The sequence below is a fragment of the Lissotriton helveticus genome, chromosome 2_1, assembly GCF_964261635.1.
Source record: "Lissotriton helveticus chromosome 2_1, aLisHel1.1, whole genome shotgun sequence".
Classification (NCBI taxonomy): Eukaryota; Metazoa; Chordata; class Amphibia; order Caudata; family Salamandridae; genus Lissotriton; species Lissotriton helveticus.
In genome coordinates, this window is record NC_136059.1 from 325,173,248 (window position 1) to 325,186,239 (window position 12,992).

Consider the following 12,992-nt stretch of genomic DNA (forward strand, 5'->3'; position numbering starts at 1 on the left):
GAGCCCCCAACAAAACCCTTCTGCTTTATCGTTTTACTATTTTATATTTCTGCTTCTCGCACTGCGAAAAAGCAGCGGGGCAATGCTCCTCCGCCCTAATGGAGGAGCTGACCCTGCCCGAACCCCAAGCCCAGAAAAGCTGTCTCCCATAAGCCTCATAGCAAGTGTGACCAGACTCTTACCCCAGTTTAGTCCCTTTAACCTACTAGGTCTTCGAGCAGCATTGCGCTTGATTAATATACAATCCACTCAAGTTTATATGCTTGGTGAAAATAGAACTGTATAAAATGTAAAGTAGTGAAACTGACAAGCTTCTGAAGCAATTGTTTAGTAGAAACGAATTCTTCTTTAATGAAGCAATTTACTTTTGGTAATAATATCATAATCTTGAGTTGGATTTTCAGAAGAATAACCCATGCATTTTTTAGATACTCTGATGCCCTATCCCAAACGAGGTCCTGAATTAAAAGAAACAAACATATTATTAATGTAAAAAGTGTGTTCATTTCTTATCAAAGCTGGTTTTATTTTACATGTAAAACAAATCTTTAAATGAATATTTGAAAACAAAAAATCTTTATTAAGTCAGCATTGAAAATTAAAAAAATCAAACCTATGTCTTTTCTTAGCACGCAGAAATTACAACACAAGCTTGTAAACAACACACAATGCATGCCCAATGCATATTTAGAGGTATTTCAGCGATTTAGATATTTGTTCATCGAGGCTGTGGCACAAAAAGATATTTTGTACAAATTATTGCCTCCAATCACAGCAGTGGAATCTTTCAAAACATTTGATGCAATCAAACCAACATTTTTTTTCAGCTCTTCAAACTTCCTTATCAACGTTTTCTTCTATATGGCTGTCCGATGAGTCATACGCCTGTATTTGTAAACGGAATGAGCACCATTGTCTTTGAAAAGACATCTTGTGTCCGCACCACATATTCCCTCTTACTATGCACTCTGTGCCACAATTTTGAATTATCAAGTTTGCCTCCTTAGTTTAGAGGATTGCCTTTGAGGGCAGGTGAAGCAGCACTGTGTCTGGATATTCAATACTGCACACTTGCCGATAGATTTCAGCGTCTGGCAGAAGTTCACCGACATCTTGTCCACTTTGCATGGATAAGCTGCAGATAAAATATCAAGTGCAAAAAATACGTTATCTATCCATTCAAAAACTCTATAGTTAAATCTTAAATACATTGGTTTTACAGTACAAAGATTTTAAATAAACCGGGTCATACTTAAATTTACCAAGAAAATGAGATTGCTTTGTAATTATACATTTGCTTCATAATGATGAATCAAATGTGCTTTCTTGCAGTATACATAAAATGAAATCAATTTTAATTCTGGGTAGGACTGTGCAACACTTAATTAATTCACTGCCAAATTAATGTTGGGATCTTTTGCTATTTTCAATTTACTGGTTTATATCACGGTGTACATTTTACTGAAATACAATTAAGTTTTGATTGATTACATATGTTAGGTTTTATGCAATTAAGTACCAGGTGCTAAATGTATTTTATGACAGCACACAAAAATATACAGGACTCAAGGTACCTAACCAAATGGTAAAAATAAAAGTATGTTTTTATGTTCAAATATAGGATAGAGACAAGGGTTAGGATCACAAAACATTTTTCACTGACTTTATTTCATGTCCTTGATGGGAAGTTTAGGCAGTGCTTGCTCCAAACACTTATTACCACATATTAGGAAAACATGATTCTGGAAGTGGTAATATTTGTTTTTATATTTATTTTTGTAAATTGACTGTATGGTAATTTATAATCATTGCATACATCATTCCTGGAGGCACGGTGTTGTGCCAGTAGACTTGTTCACTATACAATACATCAGTGCACAGACATTGATAATGAAAGCATTCAGCAATAATTCCATAAGGCACTGAGAATTGGCTCACCCACCAGTAAATGGTGACGCTACCCCTCCAACCTTCCTTTTAGCTTCATTCTTTCTTTTGCAACAACATTTTGTGAGTCCCACAATGTAGGCAATATGGATGTGCAACTATAAAAAGTATCTCATCAGCAGGATATGCATGTCCCTGCCCTCCACATTAGGAAAGCAAGTTCATGTAATTAATGTTGTAACCATATCCGAACATTCCTCCCAATTTTGTTTCTCCCTGGGGAAAATATTTTTCCTTGCAGAAATAACCCCTGCCTTACACTACATTTATACCTGGAGTGATCCATTTCCGAAATGGGGTGCGAAGGGGTGAGATAGGGGTTTGTGAATATTTTGCAACGCAAACCACATCTTGTAAATCCCTCTCCCCACCGGTTGCAAAGGGTTCCCTACTGCTTAACTGTACAAATACATGGCCTACAGTTATGCAGTATTAAAGTACGAGTTACTTACCTTCCACCAGTAGGGAGAAAGTCTCCCGAACACCGAAGTCGAGAACAGCCAAGGCACCTTGACCCCAAGGTCTGCCAAAGGCAGGAGTGCCATCAACAAAGGCAAGAAGAAGGAGAAAAAGCACAAGCGATCCCCACAACGGAGACCAGAGTGCAGGGACGTAGAAGTGCCTTAAGCGTCCAAAATGGAACAACAACAACAAGGCGAGCATCCCCCGAAGGAGGGGATAAGAAAGACACCCGCAAAAGCCAACCACCCGGAGGCAGGCGAGTGCAGAAGACCCAGAGGGCCCTCTCAGAACGGGGCTGAAGGGCGGGCCGCGAAGGATTCTACGGCTAGAATAGTTTCTACCAGATACATCGTTACCGAAGGTAAGTAACGCGTACATCTGATAGACTACTAGCCGCAGATTCCTTCACGTAGAATAGATACCCTAGCCATACCCAAGGGGAAGGAGGGTCTGCAAGAAGACCTCCCCAGCCCAGGTGAATCCAGACCCCGACAGGGGGAAAAAAATCACCAGGACAAGGAAATAACCCAGTCCTCCCCAACGGGGGATAAGCCACATGGACAGGGGAAAAAACCCAGTCCCCCCCAAGCAGACTAGTACCGCAGCGCAGCGCAGTACACAGCTCCACAGGGGTGTGTCACCAGGACAAGTGGCGGCTCCGCCATCACCCAGCAAGAGAAGGAAGGGCCATACGAAAAGAGACCACCAGCCAATGTACCATGGACCTCCACCGGAAGCCCCAGGTACAGGCAAGACGAGAGGAGACCAGTAGCCATTGTGCCAGGGACCTCCATTAGAACGCCCATGCACAGGCAATACCAAAAGAAGCCAACAGCCTATACACCAGGGACCTCCAGCATAAGTCCCCGGTACAGGCAAAACAAAGGAAGAGGAGGTCAGCAGCCAATGTACCAGGGACCTCCACCAGAAGTCCCAGGTACAGGCATCACGAAAAGAGACCATTAGCCAATGTACCAAGGACCTCCAAAAGAAGCCCCAGGGACAGGCAATAGGAAGACAGAACAGCAGTCAATGTACCAGGGACCTCCACCGGAAGCCCCAGGTACAGACAATGCAAAAGGAGGCCAAAAGAGAAGAGCAACCCAGAGACTCCAAAGAGAAGAGCCGAAACGGAGGCAAGGGCCCTCTACCGGGAACACACCCGGCGAAGAGGGTGGTGAAACTCATCACAACTGGATGTCAACAGGATATACCGAACAGTGCCTCAGTAGTAATGAGGGTGAAAGAGAAAAATATATTCTCATAAGTCCCTGAAAGCCAGAAGCAGGGGCGCCAGGCCTCATTCCAAGGCCCTGTGCCTTGGATCAGAAGAACCTGCGGACGCCGCCGGGTGCTAACCAGCAACCAGCTGAGAACCAAGAGAGCACAAGTAGGACAAACAAAATCGTCAACACAGGAAATAACCCTTCTGGACACCAGACAGAGGACCAGGCCAACAGCAAACCAGAGGCAGAACGCCACCAGACAGAGGACCAGGCCAACAGCAAACCAGAGGCAGAACACCGCCCCACGCCGTAGCCGTCCAAGAAACGCACCAATGGCATACAGCAGCACCCAGAAGGCCAAGGAACCCGCAAGGGGAAGTCCGCCCTTCCCAGTATAAAACAGGCTGTCCAATAGCTACAAATACCCCACGTAGGGTAGAGCACCACCCAAAAAGTATGGGAACCACTCTTAGGGAAGAAATCCCGCATCAGAGAACAAATTAGAAACCCTGCGGCAAAAACCACAGAAGGCTTAAGAAGCAGTCGAAAAGAACACTCTCTCCAATGGGGACTGAACCCCAACTAAAGGGGTAGGCCAACCCAAGGCCCGGAGTGCACAGTATCTCTCAGGGAAAGTGTAACGTGCACACCATACCAGATTCCAGGAGCAGTGGCATAACACCTCCCACTAAGACACAGAGTATCAACAACCACCTACTAGGGAGGAGAAGGAGGATAGCCCCACAAGAAGATGCTGGATGACCGCAAGAGAACTAAAACAGCAGGACTCCGTCAAAAGGGAGATCGACCAGACACTCCCTAATATTTTCAGGAAAAACAGCATCACGCAGCCAAGCATGGCGAAGGAGAGCCACAGAAGTGGCCATAGCACGGGCAATAGCATCGGCAACATCCAAAGCCGCACGAAGAATAGATACAGTTAACTCTTTACCATTCAACACATGGGCCCGCAGATTAGCACAGGCACCCGCATGAGAGACACGCGAAAGAAGGGACTCCACCGAACCCCACAGGCTAGAAGTTGCCCTGGTCAACACACACAAAGTGTTAAGCGCTCCCAAGGCAGCACTAGAAGAAGCAAAGACATCACATCCCCATAAATCTAACCACCGGGCCTCCCGGGATGGAGGGAACAACATCACAGGCAAACCCGGAAAGGTAGTATGCAGTAGAGTCCCTGTATATAGGGGGGCAACGTAAAAATCAATGGTTGTTGCAGTGAAACACTCCCCCCAACACCCTTCGCCCTCTTTTTTCACACTAAACACAGTGTGAAAGGGTGCCTTATTTACAAGGCAGCGTTAAGCCATATTAAATGGCCGGTTATTAGGCCAGCAAGCTCTTGTAGGTTCTTGTAGTAATAATGAGCAATTCTCTATGATCTACTGCAGTTCTAATGCAATGCTATGCAGTTCGTAATGCAAGAACCAATGCAGTTCGTTATGCAACAATCAGGCAGTTTGTAATGCCAAAATAATGCAATTCGTAATGCAACAATCAGGCAGTTTGTTATGCAAAAATAATGCAATGTGTAATGCAACAATCAGGCAGTTGGTAATGCAAAAATAATGCAATGCGTAATGCAACAATCAGGCAGTTCGTAATGCAAAAATAATGCAATGTGTAATGCAACAATCAGGCAGTTCGTAATGCAAGAATAATGCAATGCGCAATGCATCAATCATGTACTCCAGCACTGATCACGGTGCTCAGGACGTTCTCTATGCCATTCATACTGACTCACGGTCAGCTTCTGCCAAAAAGTGCCCACAACACGGGTATGGTGGAAAACAAAGTGCAGCTCCACACTCCGGCCCCGGTACTGCCACTCCTCTGCAAGTACAGGCTACAATATGAGCTTGAGCTGAGGCTCGCACTGTGAGAATGGGAAAGGCAGAGAGCCTTTTCTCTGAAAGCCCGCACCCTGCGCCAGGCGGTGACACATGCACGCTCGCTGAGCGTTACCTGAGTGGTGCGACCTTGCTCTCCTCTCCACGTGACTTGGGCCTCCGATGCAACTTAGTTATTTTTGGACAGCAATACTCGCCCTCCCCCGCCCGCCCAGGTGGATAGTTCGATGTCCCTCCTTGGCAAAGGCAGGCTTGGGCCAGCGGCACAGCTCCTCTGGGGATGCTGGTCTGGGCCCATGGCAATGACGAACATCTCACCAAGGGGAGTTAGAATATTGTGTGTTTCAAGCCAATCCATGTACAGGATGGCAAAGTTAGGCGCAAAAACTGAGCCCATGGGCGTGCCCTTCACTTGTTGGTAGAACGTCTAATCAAGGAGGAAGAAGTTGCGTAACCTGGCAAATTTTCACTAAATGTACAATAAAAGACGTGGGGACTGAGTGAGGGTAGGGTCTCAAGTTAAGAACAGTGTTAATGACATTAATGCCCTCTTCATGAGGGATGTTAGTATAGAACGACCCCACATCAAGAGAAGGCAGTGTTCAGGGTCAAATGCAAGGTCCCCGACCAAATTAACCATGGGCATGGTGTTTTTGATATAGCATTGTGTGGTGGGGACAAACTCTTTGATAAAGTGGTCAACATATCTGCCTAGTGGCTCCAGGTACTCAATGCAGGTTATTAAAAATTTGAACGACCCTTGTTTACCTTTAAGAAAAGCAAAAACATAAGAGACCATTTGGTGAGAGCAGCCCTGACCACTAGGAAAATCACAGAAACGTTAACAGAGATGCAGGGCTTTCCACCCACACAGGGCCACTGCAGATGTGATAGATGCACTGTGTGTCACCAGACATCCGACACTAAGAAGTTTGTCTATACTAATATTGATGTAACACTAACCATTTTTTCCAATTGCAACACTCAGAACGAATTTATGCAATTTTTTGCCTGTGCAATCTTATTTATATTGGACAAACGACTAAAAAAATAAGAATCCAGATATGTTCACACCACAGCAGTGGGAGATGCCACACACCCACACACAGCCTCTACACTGGATTAAACCGCAAGAAAGACTGGACTAACTTACTTTGAACTGAACTGCGATCCTTACACTTGATGGCCTGGTGACCAGAGTACCATGTGCCTGAACTGTGTGTCCAACTGTGTGTGGCCAGATTCAAATTGGCTTCCCCTCCCTTTCCATTTGCACAGCATCAATTCGAACCATTACTGGGCCCACCAGGGGTGGCGTTGCGCTGTATCATACGCTGACGACTATGTTTAACATCCTATGTGCCAACTGTTCCAAATAACTCACAGCTCAAACCAACTTTCCACTTATATGTATACTGACAGTTCTGTCTAAATTGCCATGGTATATGTACAAGTGACTTCGTTTTGTTCAATGTTCTACATATCTATTGGGCATGACATACAAACTGCTACGTTAGGTAATGTAATTTATCTATCTTTCATGTGTATGCCGTAAGAACATGCCCTTCTTTATTTCCTCTCTCACTATTCTTGCCCCACTGTCTGTTCCGCAATTCTCCTGCCCAAGATGGTGACAGTTACCGCCCGTTACATTTTAGTTTATATTGTCACGTATGCGCGACGCCTAACACGAGTACTTTAACTTCCGCTGTCACAATAGGTGGGCGGTCACAGTAAAGTGATCGGTAAGGATCTGGGGGAAAGTGGATTAAAAGTGGGTGAAAATGAGTTGAGGGCCGGCAAGATAGCACCGAATGCAAGGGAACGGGCATGCTAACCAACAGTATTATGTGCTGGCACAGTGGTCAGGAGCCAGCGGTTCCAATCTCTGGGGAAGTGGCCAAGGCCAAGGCCACTTCCCCAGAGATTGGAACCGCTGGCTCCTGACCACTGTGCTAGCACATCATACTGTTGGTGAGCATGCCCGTTCCCTTGCATTCGGTGCTATCTTGCCGGCCCCCAACTCATTTTCACCCACTTTTAATCCACTTTCCCCCAGATCCTTGCTGATCACTTTACTGTGACCGCCCACCGGTTCCGTGTACTGCCGCCGTAATGGTGCCCCCACGAACTCGCTCATCAGTGGGTATGTACGAAATACTCATTGTCCATTGCGTCTGATGACCGCCTACACCTACCCACTGCCTCCTCCCCTTCCTTTAGCCCATCCCAACAACTTATCCACTGCGGGCTCCGCAACATCAGTTTAGTTACCCCTCCGTTCCTTTCAGTCACTCCTGCAACTTCCTTGGACGTTCCACTCATCTTGACCCCTGACTTGCGATCACGACTAGTTCCATCCACTACTGGGATCTCCTTCCCAGTAATTACTCTCAGTATGCGCTTACTTTTACCTTGCATTTTCAAACGCTGATGCCTCGATTAACCACATTAGTCACATGCGATTCCTACCCGTCACCCAATTGCGCCCTTCGACATAGGCGCTTCAGCATCTGCGTACAGTTGTCCCTAATTCACAGTTGATGCATACCACCTTATTGCAAGTGCACATTAGCACTGAATTGCTTGCTTCCTGACTCATTCTGGGTTCTGTTTTCTTTTTGCCCCCCCATCCTCTAATTCTTCGTTCCAAGTTGGGCCTAACTCACGGTTGTTGCGGTTACCACCTTATTGCAAGCGCACTTTAGCACTGAATCGTTTGATTCTTTTTTTTATTTTTTTTTATTGAGAGTTCATAGACACAGGTACAGGATATAGAATACATATAAATCTCACATGAAATTCCAAATATACAAAGTACATACATGGCAGATTTCAAGTACTCCATAATGCAAACACAGTTTCTGATCATTAAAAAAAAGATTCCTTTAAAGTGCAATGCGCAATATACCAGATATTATTTGTATAAGACCTTAAAAGAGGTCTGATAAGCAGATTATAACCCAGATCTAATCTTAAAAAAGTGAAAATTTCAAATAATGCTAAAAGGGCTAGCATTCAAACACACTCCAATATTTCTCATATTTTTTCACTGCCCTTGATCTTAATGCATATTTCTTTTCCATCCCTTGTACCTTTGATATTGATATTTTAAATTTCCATGCATTAAGAGTCGGTACTTTGTCTGTTTTCCACAGTTGCATGATAAGGGATCTTGCTACAAGGGCTGCTATAAATAAGGATTCATCATGGGCAGAGGGAACAGAGGAGCAACCGAAAACCGCAATAGATTAGTTAAATGAGATTTGGGCATCTATTGTATTTCTGAGATATTTTTCAATATCCTTCCATAGATTCTGTATTTTTGACCAATCCCATATAATGTGTTTCCAGTTGTCTTTTTCCTCACATCGGAAGCACTTATCCTCTAATTGAGGATATATGTTGTGGAAAAACGAAGGTGTTATATAAATCAACCATTTTGAGAAAAATTGCATTTGTTTAAAATTAGCACCTCGGAATATAGATTTGTTATATTTATTTAATTTTTCCCAGGTTGATCAATTAATCTCTATGATCTACCTCTGTATGGGACTGTTTAGGGCTTCGCTTATATAGGTTTTGTAAAATAAATTACCCACTAATTTGGACAATATAACATGAAGTCTAACAAAAGACCATTTTAAAACTGTGTTAGAATGTTGAAGCCCCATTTGAATTTCTTCCCAGGTTTTCCAACTATTCCCCGCAATGAAATCCTGGATTTTATCATATCTGTTTTCTTTCCAAAGTCTCAGTGTGTTTTTATCTAAAGTGCCCATCTCTCCTGTGTGTAAATTCATTAGTCTAGTTGAGCTATTTATTCTTGATATATCATAATATTTCAGGAGCTGGGCTCTTTGTTTGAATAGCCATTGTATGGTCTTATATCGTACTTTCTTAGGGTACTTGGTCACTCTTACTGGGTCAATAATATTGAGTTCTATTAAGATCTTTTTCATAAGAAAATTGTCTGCCTCTTGGGCATCTAGAGAAAAAAAACTAAAACTGTGATGTGCAAATGTTGCATTGTAGTAGTCTCTAATATTTGGAAGAGAAAATCCTCCCTCTGTGATCGAACAATTTAAAGTGCTAAGTGCCAACCTCGGTATCTTATTTGCCCATAAAAAGGAAGAAAACATACCATCTATTTGCTTAAAAAAGAGGCCGTATTGCACAAGGAGCTGCACTAAAGAGGAAGTTAAAAAGGGAAGAATAGACATTCGGATTAAGGCAGTACGTCCCCTTATTGACAATTGGAGTTGGTTCCACTGAGCTAACTGAGAGCCCACCCTCTTTAGTAGTGGCATATAATTTAGTAGATAAAGATCTTCCATTTTTTCTGTTATATAAATTCCTAAATACCTCTTAGGGCCGGTATTATATGTCTGCCTAAACTCAGTTAATAACGTGTCTACAGTGCAATTACATACAATAATTTCTATTTTAGTCTTATTTATTTTATAACCACCTAATTTTTGGAAATTTGAAAATATTTTTATAATTTCCAATTGGCTGGTTAACTTTGGATTTAAAAATAAAACGATATCATCGGCATAAAGTTTTATATTAGTCATTCCAGATACTGGTATTGTATGAGCTCTTTTCCCCCTAATTGCAATAGCCAACGGTTCAATAAATAAGGCAAATAAAATTGGAGAAAGGGGCTAGCCTTGCCGAGTGCCTCTGTTTATATGGCATGTCCCTACGCTTACTGAGTTAATTACGATCTGCGCCTGAGAGTGCCTATAAAGTTGTTTCAATAAAAATATAAATTTATTTGGGAAATTAAAACTCTCCAAGATCGCAAAGAAGCAGTTCCATGAGACAAGATCAAAAGCCTTTTCGGCGTATAAAAACCACATCTGTGCTTTTAACTTGTTAACGTTAAAAAAATCCAAAGCCTCCAGTAAAAATGTTGTATTAGTGTGGAGCTGTCTCCTGCTATGAAACCGCACTGGTCTGGTTCAATAAGTGATCCTATCATTTTATTCAATCGATTAGCAAGCAGTTTGGTAAACATGTTGTAGTCTGTATTTAATAGGCTTATTGGCCTATGTGAGTTTACATTTTCTTTATCTTTTTCTTTCTTTAAAATACTGACTACAACTGCAGTGCGAAAAGATTCCAGCGGTAACCCTCCTTGCAAAATATAATTTGCAAGTTTCAAAAACTCGGTGTTCAGATTTCCAGAAAATACTTTGGGATACCATCCTCTCCGGTGGCTTTACCGCTAGGTAGGGAACTTATTACCACATCTAGCTCTTCTTTTGTAAACTCAGTAATGAGTAGCTTTTTGTACTCATTTCCTAATTTTTGAATTTGTAATTCCTCTCAAAAATCATAAATTGTTTCGCTCGTAGCCTGTTCAGTGGTGTGGTAAATCCCCCTATAATGATTGAGGAACATCTCACCTATAGACGATGTGGTCTTCACATGGGTTTTGGTTACTGTATCATATAAACAGTCAATTCTATTACGAACCCGGTTTTCTTTGGCATTCCAGGCTAGCAGTATCCCTGTGTACTCACTCTCTTCGTAAAGCTTCTGAAAGTATAGACTGCTAGCTGCATCCCCTAGTTCATAATAGAATTCCCTCATTTTCTTTTTTGCGTTCAAAACATTTTGTTTAGTCTCTAGGGTCCTAATTCTATAGTGCCATTGATTTGCGTGTGACAGACTTGTCTGTAGAGCAACTTTCTCCTCCTTTTTAGCCTTCTGTTTCGGTATTTCTTTGGAGGTGATTATGCCTCTTAATGTAGCCTTAAAGGCATCCCATACTACATTGATTGGGGCCGAGCCTCTGTTCAAATTAATAAAAGCCTTTATCTCCTCCTCAATTTCTGTGCACCATTGTGGTTCTGCAAGATTCCGTTTATTAAAATACCATCTTTTAGATCCCTCCTTTTCCAAATTGCCTATAATTATTTCCATCTTGATTAATGCATTTGGGAAATGTTCGTAGCTACTAATTTTGAGACCATGTGAGATTAAATAAAAATCCAGCCTAGATGCTGAGTTATATTTTGCAGAGTGGCAAGAATATTCATGTTTAGATGGATTTTGAAAACACCAGCAATCAAAAATGTCCAGATCTACTTTGCAACTTTGCAGGGCAATAGCCACTTGCGGCTTATTTTGGCGCCGGTCTTTTTTAGTCGAATCAATTGTAGGATTCTGTAAAAAGTTAAAATCACCCCCCCCCCATATTATTTGACCTGGTATGCCCGTCAATGCTTGTTTTAATTGCAAAATAGGCAATGGGTCGTCTATAACTGGTGCATATATTGTGGCAAGTATTATATTTACCTGATTTATTTTCCCATAGACAAACGCCCATCTACCTCTCAGATCTGAATGTGACCCTTGAATTTCAAACCTGAAGTGTTTTCCTATGAGGATACTCACCCCCCTCTGTGCCATCCCTGATACTGACGTAAAACTATAACCCACCCAATTCTTTAGAAATTTTCCGGAGTCTGCTAAGAACCTATGGTGCGTTTCTTGTATAAAGATCACGTCTGGGCAGAGATTTTTTAACCAGCATTCTATAGCATTTCTCTTGCGACCGTTGTTCAGCCCGTTTGCATTTAAAGACAGGAATATCATCTTATTTCTCATTAGTTTTCAACATTTTTTATACAGTACTGCGATTTCTAAAGTGCAGCCAGTGTAATAAGTGTAAAATGTGCAATCTAAACATGTTCTAATTCCCATAAATGCTACAGTAGCGCTAGCAATATTATACTTAACTATTTCTAAAATGCAAAAGATATAATAAATGCATAAAATGCAAGCTAAGCATAATGTAACCCCCAATAGTGCTACAATACCCATACATAATTGGCTTTTACGAGTTCTGTGAGCCATACCCTATTTAAATGTGCAAAATACGCAAACATTAGGTCAAAAGCATCCAACAGAGATGAAAATGGAAAAACGTGCAAAATCAGCATTAATGTGCAAATGGCGTAGTTCTCAAGCATCTATACAGAATGTATCTTCAATAGAGATTCTGTGAATATTGCACCAACCTAGTCGGCCTTTGCCTATAATAAATGTGCAAAACTGCATTGAAGTGCAAAAATATGCAGATCTCAGAGCAATACAGAGATCCACCATGAATTACAAAGTGCTTTAAGTGCCTTAAAGTGCAATAATTGAACCCAAGCTCCCCCGTTAGTGAGAAAATGACACTTCTATCAATCGACTTTTGCTATGAACTCTCCTTCTTTCGCCTGCTACACCCCCTTCACCTTCCCCCCTCCCCACCCCCCTAAAAGGAACGGAAACCCCCAGTGTCCCACTTCCGTCCCCTTCTTCTTTTTCTTCTTCTTTCTGGATGGTATCTTGCTGCATGCATTTGCGCTTCCGGAATCATCTTACAACCGCCCATCAAAACAGAGTGATTTCTCCATAAGGTACCAAACTTTTCTTGAACTTTTCTGGACTTTTCTCGCCATTTGATTAGTTCTGGTTCTCTTAT

General features: G+C 42.3%; 1 protein-coding gene across 2 annotated transcripts in view; it reads right to left on the reverse strand.

The window, feature by feature from the left end:
- Nucleotides 1-465: 465 nt before the first annotated feature.
- Nucleotides 466-12,992, reverse strand: part of ADAMTS12 (ADAM metallopeptidase with thrombospondin type 1 motif 12) — a 2,873,463-nt gene continuing 2,860,936 nt past the window's right edge. For both annotated transcript variants that reach the window (XM_078677277.1, XM_078677276.1), the window contains one exon: nucleotides 466-1,135. In XM_078677277.1, coding sequence (XP_078533403.1) covers nucleotides 990-1,135 — 146 coding nt within the window. In that variant the 3' untranslated portion in view covers nucleotides 466-989. The remainder of the gene's footprint in view (nucleotides 1,136-12,992) is intronic.